This window comes from Galleria mellonella, unplaced genomic scaffold (assembly GCF_026898425.1).
Source record: "Galleria mellonella isolate WM207_F2 unplaced genomic scaffold, CSIRO_AGI_GalMel_v1 utg312, whole genome shotgun sequence".
Lineage (NCBI taxonomy): Eukaryota > Metazoa > Arthropoda > Insecta > Lepidoptera > Pyralidae > Galleria > Galleria mellonella.
In genome coordinates, this window is record NW_026442074.1 from 2475555 (window position 1) to 2500132 (window position 24578).

The 24578-nt window shown below is 34.9% G+C and overlaps 1 protein-coding gene across 2 annotated transcripts in view; it reads left to right on the forward strand.

The window, feature by feature from the left end:
* The first annotated feature begins 6352 nt into the window (after nucleotides 1-6352).
* The window catches only part of LOC113515031 (proline dehydrogenase 1, mitochondrial), a 61783-nt gene continuing 43557 nt past the window's right edge, over nucleotides 6353-24578 (forward strand). The window contains exon 1 of one of the 2 annotated variants that reach the window (XM_052895834.1): nucleotides 6353-6642. In XM_052895834.1, coding sequence (XP_052751794.1) covers nucleotides 6439-6642 — 204 coding nt within the window. In that variant the 5' untranslated portion in view covers nucleotides 6353-6438. The remainder of the gene's footprint in view (nucleotides 6643-24578) is intronic. The other variant, XM_026899159.3, reaches the window with a different exon arrangement.

Genomic DNA, 24578 nt, shown 5'->3' on the forward strand with positions numbered 1-24578 from the left:
AAAGTATTAAAGGTTGACTGGCAGAGACCGCTTCTAGGATTAAGTTCGCCTTGTACACACACGTGTACTAATAAAGAAATAAATTAAAAAAAAGTACTATTTAAATTAAAATATTAGGTTAAGTTTAGAGAAATGTTGCCTCAGAATCGGCCCGATTTTAAATGGGCGTCGATTATTTCATAAATTACCATGTAAATATCTCTGCTTAGAATTGTGATTGGCGAATAATAAAATTCTAAATTTATCGTACGGTGTAAATAATCGCGTAGTTGTTCCTACGACAAAATGACGGAGTGAATATAAAATGTCGGTGATTTATGCTGATATATTTGTTTGCAGTGAGCGAGTTTTGTATAAAAATATTTTTTTTGGACGTAGAATGCCATATTGTGATTAGTTTGTTAGCGACACGAAGTATTTTTCAAATAAAAATATCTATGTATACATGATAATGTTTTGTTTTATTACTGCTCCCGTGTTTTTTTTTTTATGGATGAAAATGGTATGGTAACCCTGTCTGCGCTAACGGGATACGCTGATGGAGCACCAGTGAAGGGTGATAGATGAGAATGAAAACAGGCCAGTTAGCCCATCATGATGAATTCATCAGGAATTAACCATGATAGTTTCCAGATAGCACCGCAAAGAGGTCGACCTAGTTGGGTATATTGCTAGCAATGGGATTCTTAGTCTCCATTACTAACAATCCCTTTCCTTCCACTGCTCCCGTGTTGGATGAGCTTAATAGCATGGGTATATAATGGTGGATATATTAACTCATGGCCTTTGACTAAAATATCGCTGTGTGGTCCCAGCATAGAATAGGCTACCCCTTCCTTTCCCGTGGGTGTCGTAAGAGGCGACTAAGGGAGGGCGAGGGATGGGCAGCAGCGTCCCTCTTAAAACATCTCTATAAGTCTAACTGCGATTGTCATTGCTTTATTAAATTCTATTCTTATAACGATTCATAGTCATACTTAATATTGAGGTAAAAACCTGTGAAATGGGTAATTGATAACATAATACAGCAATATGAGTGTCCCGTGTTATGAATAAACATGGTTGACTAAGCGTGACGTTATTTATCGGGCACTTCCATCGTCCTTTTAAATATTGGTTTTTCAATATTCATATTATAATTGTCAATAAATTTACCTTGTTCACGTTTGAACTACTTTTGAAGCGTCCATTTATGTTTTCGCAGCAAAATTGTTGATCAATCTAACAGGGATAGTTTGAATCCTCGGTTAAAATGTACGTGTACCTACATATATACATAGAATTGCAATTAGTCTATGTATTTATTGAAACACGAATTAAATATTTAAGAATATTTACACTTAAATTCATAGAAAATATTTAAGAAAAATTTATGAGATTTGGTATGAAGAATTATGATCAGAGGGAGACTACAAAAGTCGTTTGCTTGAGTACCTCTGTCCTATTCGTGTTTCTGTCATGAAGCAGTTGTGTTTGCATGGCTTTGTTCGGTTTGAAGGGTGCGATGTGGCGTGAATTTATAGGGTACAGAGGAATAACAACCGAGTCCTCAGTAATGGCAACGCACGGGGGTATCATGGGCGAAACAGTATACTCTGTTATGTCCATGGTACTGCACATGTCTATAGGCGACGGTTACCAGTTTCCGTCAGGTGGGCCGTCAGCTTGTTTGCCATTCTAAGTTGTATAAAAAAAAAGAATTATGAATTATATATGAAATTATGAAAATAGGAGAGAATTGATATGAGGTCTTAGGTAATAGAAGCTAAAATAAAGTTTAGAATATTTGTCTATTTTTCTATTAGGTCCAGCATCATGCAAAAACAAATGCATCAAATTGGATACAGTTTTATCTTCCGAAGGTCTGATTTGAAATCTGGTGAATGTTTTTTTCTTGATAAGCTATTATAATTGGTAACTTCTAAAACCCACACGTACAAAGTTAGGGACAAGATCAGGTTTACAATAGCATACATGTACTATAGCCGTGTAGGTCCCGGCATAGAATAGGCTATCCCTTTCTTTCCAGTGGATGTCGTAAAAGGCAATTAAGGGAACTTATGGTCAAAGGATGGGCAGCAACAACTCTCTTGAAACATCACCAAAACCCAAACTACGGTTGCCAACCCGCCTGCCAAGCGTGACAATTGGTGGCAAAACCCTCATTTATGGGAAAGGTTATGTTCAGCGGTGGACAGTTAATGGCTAATATAATTCATTACAATTACTATGAATTAATATGTGATGAATGAGTTCATCACCGCTTATCTATTTCTGTTATGAACCAAAAATATAAAGGCGTTTGATTTGGTCTAAATATAAGCAGTGCAATCTCTGATTTATAAGCTTCAACATTTTACTAACCAATCAAGAATGACTACGTTTGAGGATGCCCCCGGCAACATTGTATTTTGGAATGCTGTTCATGCACAAGCGAAAGTGCTAAACTTTCAATCGGGTGGGCCGATTTGTTTGCTATTACAACGTATTAAAGATAACCGGCTATGCCAGATCGCGTATTTTGTCAAAATTTTAGGTAATTTGTATCTCTGAGAAATTTTGGAGAAATTGGATTGTTGAAGGAAAAACAAATTAGTGTGGAGAATTATGGGTAGTTTGAGACTACTTACATCAAAGATTTCAAATCATAAGCGCATACATGCAAGACTTATTAGAAAGAAAAACAAATATCACTTTTTACAATGCGCCAAATTTAAAGCGAAGGACTTTATCATGTAGAATGCATAATATTAAATTATACAGAAACTAGTAACTGTACATTTACGTGTAATTTGAATATCTTTTTTGCATTTAGATAATTTAAATTTTAAAAGCAAAATGTATCATTTTCGTCATCGCCATAATCATTATAAGCTTTAATCGTCCACTGCAGAACATAAGCCTCCCACTTGGAGGGGTTTTGCCAGTAGTTGCCACGCTTAACAGGCGGATTGGCAACCGCAGTTTGGCTTTTGGTAATGTTTTAAGAGGGATGCTGCTGATCATCTCTCGCTCTTCTTAGTCGTTATTACCACTTCACTTGCTTATACTTTAGGTTATATCGGTCGCTTTGGTTCTTCTGCGGATATCCTCATTACGGATGTTGTCATGTAAAAAAGCTCCGAGCATAGACTTCGCGATAGTTCGCTGAGCAATTTGAAACTCCTGCATACGGCGAATGTTTCGGTTTCGTAGGTTAACACTCCAATATCCTATTAAAAATTCTATACAGTGTATACATATCGCAGGCTTTTTCATGTAATTTGCTGCTTTGACACAAAAAATACCATTGAAAGTAGCAAGATGATATTAAGAGGTAAGAGTAGAGTACGAAAATACATCCTGTATTTTCATCATTTGTAGCGGTGTTTACTTGGTAAAACAGGCTAAAAACAGAGTAAAATTTGTGGGTTCAATATTTGAGGTAAAAGAGAACGAAAATCCTATCAATTTGTAGAAAAAAATTTTGAAATTTGGGGAGAAAAAACAAATCGTATCTGGCAACGCTGAAGACAGTCGATCGTCGAGGTCGTTTCATATTCGCTCCCGTTTTACAGTGTCGAATGCCAATACGTTGGCTTCGGACTGCGATTCTAATGTACAATACAAACATGCTTTAAAATAAACGTGACTGAACTGTTAAGTCGACTGTTACGATGCGGGGCACCTACTGCTGAATTCGTATGGTGCTAACACAATCTCGCGTTTGATCTTTAAAACCATAACCGAAGCTATGTACCGACGATCTTTAAATTTGGTCGTAAATTTCTTAAACCTTAGGTTTTTTCACTATTTTTTTTGTGACTTCTTGGTGAACTTTCTTTTTTATATATCACGTAATATTATTTAAATGCTTGTACTTTGTTCTAATTAGATTTTTTTCTTTATAATGCTTAGTAGGTAGTTGATTTTTAAGACATGAAAATTGAATGGGTTTGCGCTATTAGTATTGCTCTGGCAGTGAGCAATAATGAGTGGATGAAGACACATCTTTTGACTTGTGCCGAATTTATCAGTAATCAACCAAAATGGTTTCCAGGATCGCGTGAATGTCGACCTGAGAGGGTACTTTAGTAGCAATTCTCTCTTCACAGTTGCATTTTATAGACAAATTAAATTGCCTTCCATACAAAGTCACAGACTGTCCATTCACCAACATGTAAATTTCTTACAGCGGCATATTTTAGTTACTACGTTTTATATTAATGATTTGATTGTATTAGTGTAATACTTTTGAATACATATATACAAATATAGTACAATATGGAACAAGAAGAATTTGCTGTACAAAAACAATTTATAGTTACATATTTTTTTGTTGTAGTAGGTTTTACATGTTCATATTAATATTGTTGTTTTAAAATTCATCCAAGATTGGACAGGCAAAGAGCATGCCCCATACAGCCTAGTTATAAGTTAGAATTATTAAGTTACGAAGCCCACACATTGCATGAATGCATTTTGTATATGGTACTTCCTGTCAATTATTAAGTAAAATATATTATGATTGTTACGAGCAATCGTTATTATTTTAATAGATAAATTACTACTTTAGGTGATTATAGAATGCCTATTCACAAACTTTTTATCATAATTAATATGAAACTATCACGGGAGTAGACCTTTTTGTTTGTAAATTAAGGAAAACATCTGGTATAGTAGACAAATAATGAAGGCGAACTGAAAATCTGTGTTTTGGAAGTTTTTTTTTTTAAATCAAAGTAATATATTTTTTTTTTGCAAATAAGACCGAAGACATCGAAATTTCCAAATGGAGTTATTGTTTTTTTTTTTTTATTTTTATAATACTATAGATATGACACTGAAATCTTCAAGAAAAGAGCATATTCATTTCTTAAAGGTCGATAACATATCTGCTATTTATCTGATGGCCTATGAGCGGCGGTAATCACTCACCATCAAATGAGCCGCATGCTCATTTGCTCCTTATGTAAAAAAAATATATTACGGGTATGATAACGAGAAAGCATACAGCCTGTCCAATGGTAAATAGCTATCGTTACCTCAGGACGTTTGGATTATTAAGGATGTCACATACCTGTTGTACGATATATTTCTTTTTTTTTAATCGATGATAATGAAATGGTAACCCCGCCTGCACTAATGGTATACGCTTGCGGGGCACCAGTGAGGGATAATAGATGAGAATGAAAAAGGCAAGTCAGTTAGCTCATCGTAATATATACCTGGAATTCAGCACGATGGTTTCCAGGGGGAACGACGTAGAGGTCAACCTGATAGGGTATATTGCTAGCAATGGGACTGATAGTCCGCATTACTAACAATTCATTCCCCCCTGTACGATGTACTAAGTCTAGGTCTGTTGTTAAACCTTGATACGCCCTTCAAATGGTGTGTCGTAAGAAAATTTTTCTTTCATCGTCGCACGGGTGTTCATTGCCAAATTTGATTGACCTTTGCAATGACACTTAGGTATCGTGAAATTATATTAAACGACAAATCGTGTGCAAGATGCATGTTCCCTTTGCACTTCTATTGGTCGAATTCATAGGTTCTATTCGCAATCAATATTTTTTTTTTTTTTTTTTTTTTTTTTTTTTTTTTTTTTTTTTTTTTTTTTTTTTTTTTTTTTTTTTTTTTTTATAGAACTTAGAATGGCAAAAAAGCTGACGGCCCACCATATGGAAAGTGGTAAACAACGCCTATAGACATGAACAGTACCATGGACATAACAGAGTATACTGTTTCGCCCATGATACCCCCATGCGTTGCCATTCCTGAGGACTCAGGTGTTATTCCTCTGTACCCAGTAAATTCACGCCATATCCCACCCTTCAAACCGAAACACAGCCATGCAAACACAACTGCTTCACGGTTGAAACACGAATGGGACAGAGGTACCCAAGCAATCGACTTTTGTACAAAGTCTCCCTCTGGTGAGACTTTGTACAAATTTTATTGTGCCTACGTCATAATACCATGCAAGCGTAATAACAGGTCACCCTGGGGTTTTTGAACCGAGCGGGGCTTTTATATAACCCCGCGTCAAACAAGTCTGCTCTGTTATGTAATCGACCCCTTCGTAATTTAGGTTAGGACTAAGAAACCACGTGATGCGGCAAATTTTGAACACGTCCACCAAGAGTGTGTCGTTCCAACGCAATGCTGTCGCAAATGCTGGTGTGTTGTCTCTGATTTAATTCTGATGGTGTTCTTAGGGCATATTGCCGGGAGGTTATTGCTCTGTTTATAAATTGCAATCATATATTTAGCCGCTTAGCGGCCAATGGTGGCGTGCATCTGCGACACACCTCCGTGGGACTTGAAAAAAATGGAACGGCTGCGCGCGCAGCCGGCTGAATATTGAGCGCACGTCACTGCCAAACCAGTTGTCAGTTGTCGGCCAGCGGCGACGGGCGTGTATTGTGTTTGTGCGAAGTGCGCGGAGCTCCGACAATGGCTCTGCTAAGACGACTGGCCGTGAACGCGCCTAGGAACGTCCGAGTCCTATCCTCCGCGCCGTCTCCACGTGACGACCTCGACCTTAACTTTAACAGTCCGAAAGATGCGTTCAAAAGTAAGAAGACCAGCGAACTGGTGCGGGCGTATTTCGTCTACCAGATATGTTCCGTGAATTGGATCGTAGAGAATAATGCCATGGTAAGTCGATAGTTGTCGTAGATTACGTAACCCAAATTTAAGAAGCAGCAGTGTTTACCCGCCGGTAACTAATGCCCGATGCTCGGAAATAGGATCATCCTTGAATTAGAAGGTGCGAGTGATTGATGGGACCGCTTGCTACGTAGGTAGTTTTTACTTGCAATCTTTCTCATTGAGTCACGCGACTAACCGTTAAGAATTTATAATTTGAAACACATGGCTTTGATTGACCGCAAGGAATACAGCTTCTCCATTGCGTTTATTTGATAAGGATTGATTTTTTTGTTGAGGTGGAAGGTTATTAGGGATGTTAAGGAGGTCAAAACTGCTTCAGGATCGAAGGAATCGGTTTATGAATGGGAATAGATTTTTAATCAGCATAAATACGCATGCGCGCCCGGTTTGGGGCCCGACGACTGTAGGTGGGGTACACGTCTCCATGCTTAGTATTATGCCGGTTGACTACCGGTGGCAGTGGCGGTGGCGGTGGCAGTGGCGGTGGCCGGTGTTATCCAATATTCGTGACGCGATGTGACGCGAAGCGATTTATGTCGCCTGCTACTTACTAAGTATACAGAAGATTTGTCGTCGCGAATCTAACACCTACGACGGTGTACCGTGTCCCATGATATTATTGTATACCTTTTTTAACCGACCATAAAAAATGAGGTTATACGCTTTGGTGCGTATGCTTCTTTTGGGTGTAGGTACGTAATGTAAATCGATTTCTTGGAGATTTTCGGTCGAATTGAATGATTCCTTTTTAACCGAATTGAGAATTTAGATTCGTTTGTTTTTTATTCTTATCTTTTAAGTAGTAATTTTTATATTTAGATAGGTTAGATATATCAATTAATATGGGTATGAATTTACAGAGTATAGAGGTATAAAACCTTATTTCTTAGGAATGGCAACATATGTAGGGTATCTTGGGCGACACAGTATGCTGTATTATGTCCATGGTACTGCTCATTTCTATAGGCGACGCTTACCAGTTTCTATCAGGTGGGACTTCAGCTAGTTTGCACTTCTGAGTTGCATGAAAATGGATTTGATCACATTTTTTCTTGTAAATCAAAAAAAGAAAATATGTTCTCTTACTTCACAAGCTTGTGCTGGTTTTAGGTAAGCCTCAAAAGTAGACTGAAGCATCATAACGTCATGCGTGATACGTTGTTCCCAATCCTGACTTGGAGAATTGAGCACGACTCCGTTTCGGCCGACATCGTTTTTTTGTGTTATTAGTTATCTGACCACGAAATAAGACTTATTAATTTAGAAGACATGTTGGACGCATTAGGACTGCAGATATTATGAGACAGAGTATTTTATAAAAAGTATTTTTTGTTTGTATTTTTTTTTATACCACTGAGGTGGCAAACAAGCATACGGCCCACCTGATGGTAAGCGGTTACCGTAGCCTATGAACGCCTGCAATACCAGAGGTATTACGCGCGCGTTGCCGACCCTGAAGAAACCTCTTTATGTAACCTCTGTATGTTCTACAAACTGTCTTCGGGTCTTATAACAGTGGTAAAATCCCTTTTAAACTAGACATGGGTAATACGGATAGCGGGGGGGAAGGGGATTGTTAGTAATGGAGACTGAGAATCCCATTGCTAGCTATATACCTAACCAGGTCGACCTCCTCGCGGTTCTCCCTGGAAACTATCATGGTTAATACTTTATGAATTCATCATGATGGGCTAACTGGCCTGTTTTCATTCTCATCTATCTCCCTTCACTGGTGCTTCGCCAGCGTATCCCGTTAGCGCAGGCGGGGCTACCATACCATTTTCACCCATTAATATACGGATACCGATCTGATATCTATATATTGGGTTCCTCTGGACACTGATGGCGGGAAAAAGGTCATCACCCATTTCGATATCGCTATATCGGTCGGATATCTATTTTCTAAAATATTAAAAGTATGTTATCCAAAAAGTAATATTGGATAACAGACTTTTAACATATTCAAATAGACTAGTTGGGGGAAGGGATTGTTAATAATGGGGGGGAGGAGGTTAGTCCCTATTCCTATCAATATACTTTATCAAGTCGACCTCCACGTGGTTCCCCATAGAACTGGGTATACAATACTAGGTTCTAGCAATTCGATCTAGTTGCCCTACATGTATATATATATATATATATATATATATATATATATATATATATATATATATATATATATATATATATATATATATATATATATATATATATATATATATATAATTCGCTTGTTACCACGTCCAAATTAAGCTGTAAAGGCGTCTACAGATTTGTTAGAATTGTCAATTAACATTGTCGCATGACAAAAGCAAACACATAAGTGGTTTCGAAGATAATCTCCCACGCTAATACATATGTAAATTGTTAGATGGAAGCTAATATTTACTTACTCATACAAAGATTATATAGATATGTTCCTAGTTGAGATTCTTTTATATATTTGATATATATAATCGTTTATGTAAATAGTAATGAGCTGTGTCCATAATGAGCATTCTAATTAATTAAATATGTACCTATTATCTTCTATACTTACACACACAGATGGATACACATACAGATTGGTCTCGCAGAAATTTTATTAAAATCGGTTCAGCAATTTAATATTTAAATCAAAAAATGGTTTTGTCATAATTGAATTCAAAAAGTATAAAAAAATTAAAGCTGGCTTTTTTGGAGGACACTCTCTTATTTCAATAAGATATCTATACTTATAATAAATCTGTAGAGAATGTCAATTCTGTACATGAAATATATTTCCAAAATAACTATTAGGAAGTGATTAGTGATCGATACTGATGCCAAAAATGCAACCAGTAAAATTTTTGTCTGTCTGTCTGTATGTTCGTTATAGAAACAAAAACTACTCGACGGATTTTAACGACACCTGGTACAATTATTCTTCATACTCTTGGGCAGGTTATAGTATACTTTTCATCACGCTACGATCAATAGGAGCAGAGCAGTGAAGGGAAATGTTAGGAAAACGGGAGAAGTTACTCCATTTTTAAGCGTCCGTCGCGTGTGCAGCCTTAATGGCCACTTTTTAAAATGTATAAATGTCCACCCGTGCGACGCCGGGACGGGCCGCTAGTAATGAATAATTACCGTATGGTCCCGCCATAGAATGGGCCTTTTCCGTGGTGTCGTAAGAAACGACTAAAGGATCTTACTGGTCGTCGGATAGGCAGCAGCGTCCCACTTAAAACATCATAGATAGCCTAACTGCGCTTGCCAACCCGCCTGCCAAGCGTGGCAACTGCTGGAAAAGCCTTCTCCTTCTGGAGAAGACTATATTTAGTGGTGGACAGTTAATGGCTGATATGATGATAGTTAAAAAAGATAATAAAGTATAAAAATAGTAAATTAGTTTATTGTATTTTTTTTTATCTATGGTAATCATATTATGGTAATACGATAAGTACCTAACTCCTAACCTACTTACATTCAATTATGAGAAAATATAGTGTAATTTTTTTTATTGTCATTTATTTAAATGACTAGTTTGAATTTAGCCAATAACGCACAAAGTAAATATAATTCGCCATATTGCAAAGCGCCATCTAGTTTGAGAAATAAAAAACATCTAATAGAGATTAAAAAAACATTAATACTAGCTAATGTGTGTGTACATATATATCGACAAATATACGTCGAATATATATATATTCAATTATGCTAATCACTCGAATATTTAATTTCGCTTCGCCAACTGTCAGAAAAAAGAAATACTAGCTTTCACCCTCGACTTTTTTCGCATGATGGAATATGTTCATTGACCCGGATAAAAAGTAGCTGTATAATTCGTGAATAGCCAGTTGCATAGCGATTGTTTAAGCTGTTAAAGCGCTTAGTGATAATAAATAATCAGAGGGAGACTTTGTACAAAAGTCGTTTTCTTGGGCACCTCTGTCCCATTCGTGTTTCTACTATGAAGCAGTTGTGTTTGCATGGCTGTGTTTCAGTTTGAAGGGTGGTATATGACACTGAATTTACGGGGTACAGAGTAATAACACCTGAGTCCTCAGGAATGGCAACGCATCCGGGGTATTATGGACGAAACAGTATACTGTGTTATGTCCATGGTACTGCTCATGTCTATAGGCGACGGTTACCACTTTCCATCAGGTGGGCCGTCAGCTTGTTTGCCATTCTAAGTTGCATAAAAAAAATCACTTTCGTATTTATAATAAGGAATATTTTTTTTTTTTTATAAATACTTAATTTTTCATTGAAAACACCCAGATTAATATAAACTGATGAAACTGCTCATAAATACAATTTTTTTGTATAATCAGGATCGAATCCGCGACCACTGAAAGGTGAGGCAGTATGTTAGATCATAAGATAAATAAGGATATCAATGTTTAATTATTTAATTATAGAAAAATAAAATTAGATAGTGCGTTTCACAAAAAAAAAAAAGATAAATTGTCGCAAAACCAGTTATTTTGGTTTAAAAATTAAACTACTGAACTGATTTTGATAAAATTTCTATGGAACCAATTTGTAAGTATATCCTTTCAGATAAAAAAATAATTTTCCAAATCGTTTTATCGGACGGAGTTGTGAGGTAACAAACATTAAAAAAAAATACAACCGAATCTGCTTCTTTTTGAAGTCGATTGAAAAATAAAGTAGGTACATCTCTATCGTGGCGCAAATAAGTATACAATACAACACTGGGGGCATAGCCAAAAGATCTTGCGTGCTATAATTATAACGTGATTCTCAAGGACATGTCTTTGGTCTATGAATAGGTATTCACTTTTTAATTTATAATTATCTACGCAAAAAACTGTTACGTCATTACGTAATACTTCTATAGTAGTACAAAAAAAAAAACAATATGATTTGTTCGATACTACCGTATCGATGATATGCGATAAAAAATTTAAATTCACAATCTAAATAAAAGATAAACACAAAGTTTAAAACTTTATGAATCTTGTCTTTTGTCTGTTCCGAATTTGAACAGAAAAAAAAAATATAATAGTTATTTTAGAACAAGGCATGAATGGAGTCGAAATTTTCTTTTTAATATAATTAGGATTGTGTTCAATAACTAAAACAGACTTCAATTGTAGAAAAACCAGTTTTACAGACTGGCCTCATATAAATTTTCTCAAAATCAGTTTAGTGGTTTATTTTTTAAGTAAAAAAAAAATTAGTTTTGCTTTAATTGAAATTTTTTTTTTGTTAATTATTAAGGAGCCAGGTCCCTCCCTCTGGAAAATAATTTTAAATATGCCAATGAGTGACAGATGCCTTCGAGTACTCCATCTACAAATATTTTTCATAATAAAAATTTATAGATATATTTTTTTTAGCAGCCATAAGTAAGCGTTCATTCGGTTTATTTGGCATGGCCGTGACATATGTTAACTGTAAACAGTCTAGCCTTATATTGTACATTCCCGTTAATGCGTAAAATTTATTATATATTAATTTGACGTAGTCAATGTTTAAACACGTGGTGAAATAATGTATTTCGCGATGTCTACAATAACATTCGAATGGGCCGATCAATAATGCTGTCTGTTCAAAGCTATAGTTACGTCGTATATATCAGCGGTGACCGACTTGACTAGTTCCAAGATCTGCTGTTTACTGACGAAACCCCGTGCGATCTACCAATTACATACATCTTGAAATCACAAATGAAACAACATAGTTCCGTACACAATTATGTAGTATTGTAGTATTTTTTATTTTTTTAAGAGGGAAAACATAAAACTGAAAATTATTCTTAGTAACTATTTATTTCTTTTTTATACAACTTAGAATGGCAAACAAGCTGACGGCCCACCTGATGGAAAGTGGTAACCGTCGCCTATAGACATGAGCAGTACCATGGACATAACAGAGTATACTGTTTCGCCCATGATACCCCCCATGCGTTGCCATTCTTGAGGACTCAGGTGTTATTTCTATGCAACAAATAACTGCTTCACGGTAGAAACAAGAAAGTCCAGTTTCAATTAATTATGTCATTTCCATTGCAAGTTTGATAAATTTTATTCTAGTTTCGAGAACATAGCGTTTTCTATATATATATATATATATATATATATATATATATATATATATATATATATATATATATATATATATGAGTTATAAAGAAACAAGTTAACAACATTGTAATTTAATACATTTAAACTATTGTAACTATTTAACATATTTTTAAACAACTGCAAAACGGACAGGAATTCAGATATTTCCGTCCATCCGTCGTGTCCGTTCCGTCACGTAAATTATCGTGAATAGAGATCATATATATATATATATATATATATATATATATATATATATATATATATATATATATATATATATATATATATATATATATATATATACATCTATACATTGTAGTTACAATATCTGTATACTGGAGGGGGAGAGGGGATTGGTAGTAATGGGAATTTACAAATCTTTTTGCTACCAATAAACCCTTTTAGTGCCATTGATTTTTACTCATATGTACTTAAAAATGCCAAAGAAATCTATATATATATGTTAGTTACGTCAATCATGACAAAAGCAAAAAAAATATTTTCATTTAAAAACCATATTACTAAACCGATTTTGATAAAATTTCTATGAGGCTAATCTAGAAATATATCTTTATAAATAAAAAGAAGGAACTTTTAAAATCGGCGTATAATTGGCGGAGTTCTGAGGTAATAAACGTAACAAAAACGAATTAAGAAACTTTTTTTTTTTTTGAAGTCGGTTAAAATATAAATCGCGTATATGGTTAGCTGTTGAGTTTTAATATTTATCAAAAGGGAACGGTTTCGATACGTCGTCGTGAGGACGTATTTATGGGGTTCGTTTACCTCAAATGGCGGAATACAGGCATGGCGGTGCCGTGACTTCAGTCGTAAAATTCGTGTAATTTGTTCATAACTATACAACATAGTTATTTTTAACTTAATTGTCATGAAGTCTGTAGATTTGTTATTTGTTGTTGTATTGTTGTATCAGTCGTTACCTGTCCACTGCTGAACTTAGCCTCCCCCAGGAGGCGGGTTTTGATAATAGTTGCCACACTTGGCACTCTAGTTTGTAATCGCAGTTTTGCTTTTGGTGATGTTTTAAGAAGGACGCTGCTGACGATCCCTCCAAAGCCTAACCGCATGTATAAAATGTACGACAGACAGATAGATATTTTTTTGAATTACATCACACAAATCTCAATAGACATACACAAAATAAAATAAATACATGTACAAAAAAATAATACAAAAATATCTTTCGTGCGTGTGCCATAACAACACAAAATGGTCACAATTCAGTTTATTACTTTGCCCTCAAAAGAGTAAAGCACTGATATTCTGCTGTGGCCAAAAGAGAATAAGGTAATATTAATTATCTATACAATAAACAATATTAATGAAATAATAATTATTGTTGTCTTTCAGAATATTTATTTAATTTACAATTTTTTTTAAATCTGTGCACCGCCATTTACTCTCCCTGTTGAGCGTAACGGTTGACTGGTAGAGAATGCCATCAGGCATTAAGTCCGCCCTGTAGACATATTTTAATGTGTACAAAAGTATAAATAAATAAATAAAATAACAGTTTAATCTAGCAGGTAAATGGAACAGAAAGGTAACTTGATGGAATATCTAATTTTTGCTGCTGTATGACGATTTTTAATGTGATTTAATAATTTTTACTCTACGATACTGAAACAATTGTTGTTATTACATACATGTTGTTTATTATTTTTAAGGCTTTAGTGTCACAAATGATTGATTGTTTGTTGCTGTTTTTAAAATCTACCTTTTTTTTCCAATATGGCCTTTTCTCAAGATACGTTACAAAAATCTAAATTGTCACATAATGACATTGGCATTCTGTGGAAGCTGTGTCATAACGACATGACATATGATAAGAAACAAACAAGATAAAGTTAATGTTAACACTATAAGGTAGTTAAAGTACGTTGCAGTTTCAATGTCTCTAGTACAACTTCTAAACACTACAAATTATAAATTAGTTACTACATCTGAATACTTCACTACTCATTTTAAAATATTGTACCACAGTGTATTGATTAACCAGCGGTGATATATTTTAATGGGTGATAATGGAATGGTATCCCCACTCACGCTATCGGTATACACTAGCGGGGCACCAGTATAGGATGATAGATGAGGATGAAGCAGGTCAGTTAGTCTATCGTGATGAATTCAACAAGAATTGTTCACGATGGTTTCCAGGGGAAACCACATGGAGGTCGACCTAATAGGGCATACTGCTAGCAATGAGGCTGTCAAATTCCATTGCTAACAATCCCTTTCACCCCAATGTGTCCCGATTATATAACAGTTTGGGACTGTAGACAGCGTAATGCTTTGTCTACAATTTAGATGTGTTCGTAGAACCATTGGTATGCTAAGGAAAATTTATTTAGACTGCAACTGTATTAAATGTTTACCTATCCTGACTGGTTTAGTGTCTTCAACTACAATATTTGTAAAATAGCATACGAGTACCAAAGGTAGATTATTTCTGTTTCTACGTCCATTAAAAAATATGCCTTTTTTCTTTGTTATTATAACTTTATTTTCTATACTTTCCAAATTTGAAAATTTTATGATATTATGTGTTCTTGGTGTATGGTCCCCCTTGGGTAAGAGCTTCCTCCATCTTATTCCATTTATATAATTTAGTAAATATGGGCTGTCGCTGTGTTCGGAACATATTTTTCAACAGCTATCTGAGCATCATAACGCATTTAAATAAAAAAAAATCATTGACGTCACAAATCGTTAGAAGCAATTGTGAATGAATGAATTGACGTTTATAATGAAACGATTTTCGTGATGTCCCAGTGGTATTATTATATATAATATTCCGGTTAATTTTTAGGTGTTTAAAACCGTATGATGAATACGAATAATAGAATAATTAACCGGACACCAGTAAGGGATGACAGGTGTGGATGGAAGCAGGACAGTTGGCCCAATGTGGTAATTTCAGTTACCACCACGATAGTTTCTAAGAAGAACTGCGTGGAGATCGATCTGACAGAATGTATCACTAGCAATGCCGTTCGCAATCACTTCTCCCTGCTAAAACATCGTTATCAAACCGAATTAATCCGATTTACAGCGGTAGGCTTGCTTCCCGCCACGTTTGATACAAATATGCACGACGAAATACGGGCTTGCCGCAGTGTTGTCCTCAATCGATTTAATATAACATAACAGTCGATTTTTCCATCGACTTCAAAAAGAAAGAGGCTTTTAATTTAGTTGTATTTTTTCTTTCTGATTTTTTTACGTTTCTTACCTCATAACTCCGTCAGTTGTAAACCGATTTGGAAAATTCTTGTCTTTATCTAAATTGATATGCATTCGTACTTTAATTCCTTCTACCCAAAGGTTGTTTAGAATTGATTGCTTACAATAAGACCGCTTTTTGTACTACACTACGCTTATTGAAAATCCTTCAAAGTTCTGTAATATTGGTACAATAAAGTGTTAAATATATAAATGAAATAATAAATAATATACTTACAGATTAGTCCCATAGAATTTGTATTAAAATTGGTTTAGTAGTTTTCAAAATAGTTGTAATAATTGAGGTAATTTTTTTTTGCGGAATAGAATTTTTATAATTTTATATCTCGTCCTTATATAAACATTTAAATATTTTTTTATCACACGAATCAAAGAAGTGTAAATAATGGATGGCTTCATTAAATATTGTTTTGTTAGCGCATTAATGTTTTATCACCATAATTTGTACTGTTTAATTACACATTTATCATTTTTATTACAATAATTACGAATTTACGTTTTTAATGTTGACATTTTTTATTTTATCCATAGACAAACCATAGATACTCGTACGCTGTGTGTGCCGAGTAAAGCACGCTCCATTGTAAATACTGAATCATCGTGTCATGATTCGTGTTTTAGATTAATTTTAATGAGATTCATATCGTTTTTTTATATTTTATTTTATGTACTGGCGTTTTGCCCACTAAATCGTACAAGTGGATTTCAGAAGTAGGAAAACTAATTAAATATATCACTTTTTGCTGGCGTACAAAGATAAAACAGATATCAGTTTTTAAATTAGACCTTCAGGATTACAACTGTGAAAACCGCATCCAATTTGATGCAGTAGTTTTTGTGTAATGTAAATGTGGTTGAAATAGATCTTAATTAGTGTTTAGAATTACATATTTAGCCACATTATTTTAATTCACTAAGATAAACTCTCTCTTTACTCTCTCTGTTTAGCGTAACGGTTGACTGGTACAGAATGCCATCAGGCATTAAGTCCGCCCTGTAGACTGTATTTTAAAGTGTGCTAAAGTATAAATAAATAAATTTTTACTACTGAAGATTGGTCCAAACTTTACCGGTCTTGTCTAGTTTCAGAGGTTACAGACATGTTTGTTCAATTACCGAAATCGTATGAGTGAAATAGCGCTAAATGGTATCTCACACAATACTTACTGCTTTGTCATTAGCATGTATTTCTGTCAACCTGATTTAGAAATTAAACGAAGGAGTCGACACGAATTGTAATATTATATTTGAAAGCGATTTTAACATCTTAAAATTATTTTTTTCTTTGACCTCACCTTCACGTGGTCGCGGGTTCGATGCCCGCACAGTACAAATATTTGCATTTATGACTACGTCTATTTGTATTAGTCAAGTGTAATTATATATTATATGTATATCAGTTGTCGAGTACGATGTTTTTTTTTTGTGGATTTTTTGTTGGTGAAATCTGTAGAAGATCTATTGCATGTTTGAGAAAAAAATTAGTGGAAATACAAATGCGAACAGCGATTTTGTTTTATATTATTTGAAGATGAGCTTTAATTAATTAAAGATTTAAGTCTGTTTTTGTATGAACGTAAAGGGATAAATTTACCATCAATATAATTTTATTAGCTATAGTGAGGAGATTTTTTTAAAAAGGGATTTGAAAGTCGCCAAAAAAGTCAAAGAAGAGAAAAAGAGAATGAAGTATCGTAATTAAAATTTAGCGAAAATTTATTATATCATTTATAAATAAAAAAAAAAATTAGTGCTGTTCACTTCACTCTTAACTGTATATCGGATCATTTCAGTAACTTACTTGCGTAGCTAGTAATTTAGCAGAGTGCCTAGTGAGAGTTACGTATAGATTTACGTTACATTAACGCCGGTAAATTTTTGTATGAAAATTCAAGTTTCCAAATCCTTTATACCAGAGGGAGACTTTGTTCAAAAGTCATTTGCTTGGGTACCTCCGCCCCATTCGTATTTTTACTGTGAAGCAATTGTGTTTGCATGGCTGTGTTTTGGTTCGAAGTATAGGATATGGCAGTGAATTTACAGGGTATAGAGGAATCACACCCGAGTCCTCAGGAATGACAACGCATGGGGAGTATCATGGTATCATGGGCGAAACAGTATACTCTGTTGTGTCCATGTTACTGCTCATGTCTATAGGCGACGGTTACCGCCTTCCATCAGGTGGGCCGTCAGCTTGTTTGCCATTCTAAGTTGCATACAAAAATCCATCCGCTAAAGGAGCTGTTACGTTTCAATACAATTTCATGATGTAAATGTTAACGCATTAGTTACATTTTGTGTTAAACTCACACTATGCACGTTGAAATGAGGTGATACTTTTTTTTTTCATTAAATTACTCACTACTTTATTAAATAAAATTGTTAAAACTGTTCGAATCTGAACAGTCTTAGCGACGTCGTTTTGGCAAGAATTTCAAATTTTTTTCATAGAGCGTTGATTTCGAGGGTGAATACTTTGTCAAGAGTGTCTTTATTTAATTCTGTACAATGGTGTGAAGCCAGAATCCATATTTATTTCGTCAACCGCGATCTCTAGTCGGTATGACGTTATCATATTTTACTTTTTATTAACTTTCCATTGATGTCCGGCTTAGATAGAACTTTCCATTGAGTTTTTTTTATGCAACTTAGAAAGAATGGCAAACACGCTGACGGCCCTCCTGATGGAAAGTGGTAATCGTCGCCAATAGACATGAGCAGTACCACGGACATAACAGAGTTTACTGTTTCGCCCATGATACCATGATACTCCCCATGCGTTGCCGTTCCTGAGGACTCAGGTGTTATGTTATGAGTTTCTGTGACTTTCCGGTTTTTTAGCAGATGAAAATGGAATGGAATCTAGCAGTGTGAATTGATAGCGCAGGTGAGGTAAGGAATATGAGGTGATGAAGTTAGGTCAGTTAGATCATAGTAATGAATTGACCTGGGATTGATCGCGATGGTTTTCGGGGGGACTGCGTGGTAGTCTACATGACAGAGTATGTAGCAATGCAGTTACTAATAATTCCTTCTTCCTACTCATATCGCTTGTATTACGTTAACAATAGGGCTACCAGTTACTATTGCTCTAAAAATCTCTTTTCTTCTCTCTTTTGGAGTATTGGTCACTATTTTAAAACCAAATTAATTGGAGAGTGGTCGGTAGGCTCGTCTGCTTCAGATTTTACGAAACATAAGCATGGTTTGAATAATAAATTCACAAAGACTTTTGATATCATATTTGGGGAACTTGTTTCTATGCAGTATTCACAATCAACCAGTTAAAACGTGTCCACAGTAAAAAATGTATAAAAACCAAAATTACAGAGTGCGAGCGCTGAACAAAGAGGCTGAGTTGTACAAAGTTGATGTCAATAACTAGATATATTTCGTGGTTTTACCCGGCTGATATCACTTGATATAAAGTACGTTATATGTTAGGATATAAACTATCAGTGTATCAAATTTTATTCAAATCTGTTTAGTAGTTTTTGAGTGAAAGAGTCACAAACTTGATCCGAAAATTGAGATCAGCGGGTCTACCATGAAATGAAATTCCGAAATTTCGGACTCAATTTCGTGTTTTTGTTTATACCAAAATCGTACCAATAAATGGAGTTTAACATTTCGTTCGTCATACATCCTATCATAAAAATCCAAAGGAACAATATTTTAACATTTTTAATATTTCCAAACGGCGTGTATTATGTAATTTCAACATCAAATTTCTGTTTTGTATGGTTCCGAAATTTCGGAAAACATTTCATGGTAGGCCCTCTGTGCTTTTTTTTCTGAAATAAAATCTTATGTTACTGAATTTTGCTGTCTGTACGTACCTAGGTATTATGTAGGTGGGTGCCTATCTTTATAATGTATCTTTCAATGCTCCGGAGAGCTTAAATTATTTTTGGCAGAATACAGCATTCACATAACCGTGTTATCATGTGTTATACATAAAAATAACTGAGAAATTTTATCTTTTGCCTTTCCCACAAGAAATTGGCAGCCAGGCACTAAGTCTGAGCCGACGAGACGGGATGGTTATGTAAAGGTCTTTTTTTTTAATGAATGAGAAGTCCGCCTGCGCTGGCGGGGTGCCAGTGAGGGATGATAGGTGAGGATGAAGGGAGGTCAGTCGGCCTGTCGTGACTAATTCATTGGGAATGATTTCCACAATGGACCGCGTGGAGGTCACTCGACAGGTTCTGATGACTCTGATAATTTCTTTTTACAATGAATATTATTGAATAACTTTTATAAATGGGAAGAGGAAAGGATTGTTAGTCCCCTTGGAAACTATCATGGTTAATTCTAGTGGAATTTGTCGCGATGGGCTAGCTGACCTGATTTCATCGTCACCTGTCATCTCTCACTGGTGCCCCGCCGGTGTATACCGATAGCGCAGGCGGGGTTACCATTCCATTATCATCCATAAAAAAACATTTTTAAATTGTTATTTCAACCTTTCTTAATTATACAATTATATTATACCTACTTGTACAACAATTAGTCCATTACCTTAAGGTTGTCTTGAAAAGATTGCTCTCGGCAATAAGATCGCCTTACTGTACTTATACAACTGTATCGTTGTGTTTGTAAATTGTCTTGCTTATTCCCTATATTGTATAATGCAAATAAAGTATACTCATTCATTCATTCATTACTATACGTTAGTTTTATTTCCTTCTACCACCTTTGCAATGTATGTCTCAGTTACAAGAAGATGTTAAATAATATATTTTGCAATACCTCACACGCTGTCAATGAACTCCACTTGCGATAAAGAACTAACAGGTTTTCCAACTAAGCAGAAATGTTAACAATCCAGACGGCGCATTGCATTGTTTTAAAATCACCTTTAGTATTAACAGAGTAAGGCTTAAAATCTACGAAACGTATGTAATGAAAAACTTAAGGGTGCAAGTGAAATTGATGTGGTCTGTTGAAGGAAAATAAGATTTGCTACGTTTAATATAAGGTTGAGATTATGATTGTTTGTGATTATCGATGCAGACGAGCAATTAATTCGGACTTGCAATGCAGTTTCGTTCGAGACGTTCGCTTTATCTGCCTTCTCGTAAAATTGACATCATCAGAATGGTCTATTGTCTTTTATAATGGTTCTTATACATTGTACACGTAACTACGATGATTTATTTATAAATATTTATGATTTTTATAGACATAGTAGCATTAAACAGGTAATAAAGTACAAATTGTTTCATTTATCGTGTGATCACACGATAATTAGAACAATTGATAAAAAATATTTTCCAAATCGGTTTAGAACTGACGGAGTTATAAGGAAACAAACATAAGAACCAGAGGGAGACTTTGTACAAAAGTCGATTGCTTGGGTACCTCTGTTCCATTCGTGTTTCTACCGTGAAGCAGTTGTGTTTGCATGGCTGTGTTTCGGTTTGAAGGGTGGGATATGGCGTGAATTTACAGAGTACAGAGGAATAACACCTGAGTCCTCAGGAATGGCAACGTATGGGGGGTTTTATGGGCGAAACAGTATACTCTGTTATGTCCATGGCACTGCTCATGTCTATAGGCGACAGTTACCACTTTCCATCAGGTGGGCCGGTAGCTTGTTTGCCATTCTAACTTGTATAAAAAAAAAAAAGTACAATCGAATTGGGTATCTCTTTCTTTTTGAAGTCAAATTAAAATAGGATTATAATAAGGTGTGACGTTTTTGTGAATAAGGCGGTGTGTTTTTGAGCAATATTTGACGATAATAATGCACTGGCCAGGTACGACAAATTGCAAAATATGATCAGAGATCACATTATTTTAAAGGTCAAACAATAGAGGTAAACTGCATTGTGACTAGTTTTTATAACAAATAAATTAACGACTCATTTTTGTCTCTGTCTATCATATCGGTTATGAAGATATGGAATGTAATAATTTGATTCGTATTTTGCATCTTTTTTCCTCTTTCGTAATGTCTTATATATTTATTAAATATATTATATTATTATATGATTGGTTGATACTAGGACGAGTTTTTTAATTGTAAAACTGATTTTTTAAATTTCGCTTCGTTTATTTGTTTATTTATTTATTAGTACTTGTATGCAACTATTGTAAAAACCTCCTGAAGGGATGCTTACTTTCAGCAGTGGACAGTTAAAGGCTGATATGATGATGATGACATTTATGTGTACATGGCGGACTTAATGCTAAAAGCATTCTCTCCCAGTCAACCTTAGGGCCCTCAGACATTACGACCGCAATGTAGATTAGCAAGATCACTCTCAAAACTACAATTATTCCATTCAGGCCCTTACGCAATGTCAGTAAAAAAAATACAATCTCAAGAAACTTAAAAAACGAAAATGATTGTAAAAAATTCAAAATAGCCTTAAGCATGAAGGAAGAAGCCTAGAAGGAACATATAACATAACCTAACACACATAACCTGGGGGGAAAGGGATTGTTAGTAATGGAGCCTGAGAATCCCATTGCTAGCAATACCCAACCAGGTCGACCTCCTCGCGGTTCTCTCTGGAAACTATCATGGTTAATACCTGATGAATTCATCATGATGGGCTAACTGGCATGTTTTCATTCTCGTCTATCACCCTTCACTGGTGCTCCGCCAGCGTATCCCGTTAGCACAGGCAGGGTTACCATACCGTTTTCACTAATAAAAAAAACACACAATCCATTTTGCTAGCAATGAATTTTTTCATTCACTGTTTAATCAACATAAGCGATTTTGATTCTGCAGATCTTACATTAAAGTCTCGTTACATACTCTCACTTCTTGATAAAATAAATAAATCAAATTTGCATATCAATTACTATAGTTATCATGCGTATACTAAATAGTGATCGTGCACGAATAATATGAATTAGGCCCAGTTTAAAGTACTCATGTGTTAAATAGAATATCCAGTCACTGCCCGTATGTACTGGATACGATTTCGAAATATCATGCTCTAAATTTATATACAATTCACAAATTTTATAGTTGTAGGACATTTCGAAATCAATCTTATCATACTCAGAATGTAATTATGGCAAACAAGCTGACGGCCCACCTGATGGAAAGTGGTAACCGTCGCCTATAGACATGAACAGTACCATGGACATAACAGAGTACACTGTTTGCCCATGATACCCCCCATGCGTTGCCATTCCTAAGGACTCAGATGTTATTCCTCTGTACCCAGTAAATTCACGCCATATTCTTCACCCTTCAAACCGAAAGACAGCCATGCAAACACAACTGCTTCACGGTTGAAACACGAATGGGACAGAGGTAATCGACTTTTGTACAAAGTCTCCCTCTGATAAAATTCCATTCAATCGCTAATATTAATCAATCAGTCACTACTTTTGAACAAAGCGATTTAAATGTGGCAGTGATAAAGTAATAAACATCTAATTATTTATGTATCTTTACAAACTTTCAAATTTTTAATATTCAGAGGTAGTAAAATGTTGTCCCACTGCTGGGAACTACTGGTCTAGGCTTAATTTGATTGGCTACTTTTATGACAATATCTGTGATATTGATTTTAAAACATTAGACTGCGTTTCGGTAACGATCTTTCAAATTGGGTGACCTACATTGAGTGAAATATTAACCTGCAAGTTTTACTAACACTTTGGGAACGATTGTTTAATGCAGTAAAATAGTATTTAGCAATACGATTGTTCCTTAACCGATAGATGTGTTAAATGCTGTTTTCTGCGACAATCAGCACCATTTGCGATTTTGTAGTAAAAAATCGATGTAATATAATTTCTAGTTACTTTGGTTTCTACATCGCTTTAACGATCGCTTGCTTATAGTTTTAAGGTATATAATGAGTTTGTTCTTGTGTTAAAACATAATTATGATTGTGTTCTACAAAAGAAATCGGCTTAAATTGTCATAAAACTAGTTATTTTTAAAAATAAAACTAGTTAGTTATTTTAGTAATAAAACTAGTTAGTTATTTTAGTTAAAAAACTAGTTAGTTGTTTAGTGATAAAACTAGTTAGTTATTTAAGTAATAAAACTAGTTATTTTGGTTTAAAAACTGACCAATTTATAAGTATATCTTTTCAGAAAAAAAGGAATTTTCCAAATCGATTTACAAATGACAGAGTTATGAAATAACAAACATAAAACAATACAACCGAATTTAGTACCTCTTTCTATTTTAAATTGGTTGAAAACATTAAAAATGTATATATCGACAGCTAATATCGTGAATTTTCGGCTATCGCAACGGTATGCTGTTATAGGGAATTATTTAGATGGTTTTTACGATATTGAGTCCCGTTTCGTCTACATCATAGTTTCATAATGTGAAGTTATGTAGTATATTTTTTGGCAGTAACTCCGTTCCGTTCTTACAAGCGATGCGGCCGGCCGTTTGCCCGTCCTTGACTATACACGTACACGCTGCGTTGAAATGGCGCGTAGAGGAACACAGATACTACAGATATTGCTTCTTTTTTTTTTAAATTTCATTGGCATAGACTCCAACTGAAATCACAATCCGAGTAGGCGTCTAGAAATGTTGTACATTGTATAATAATAGCTAAAAACCAACCATTAGGCGCCTTAAAATCTTAATTTTAAGA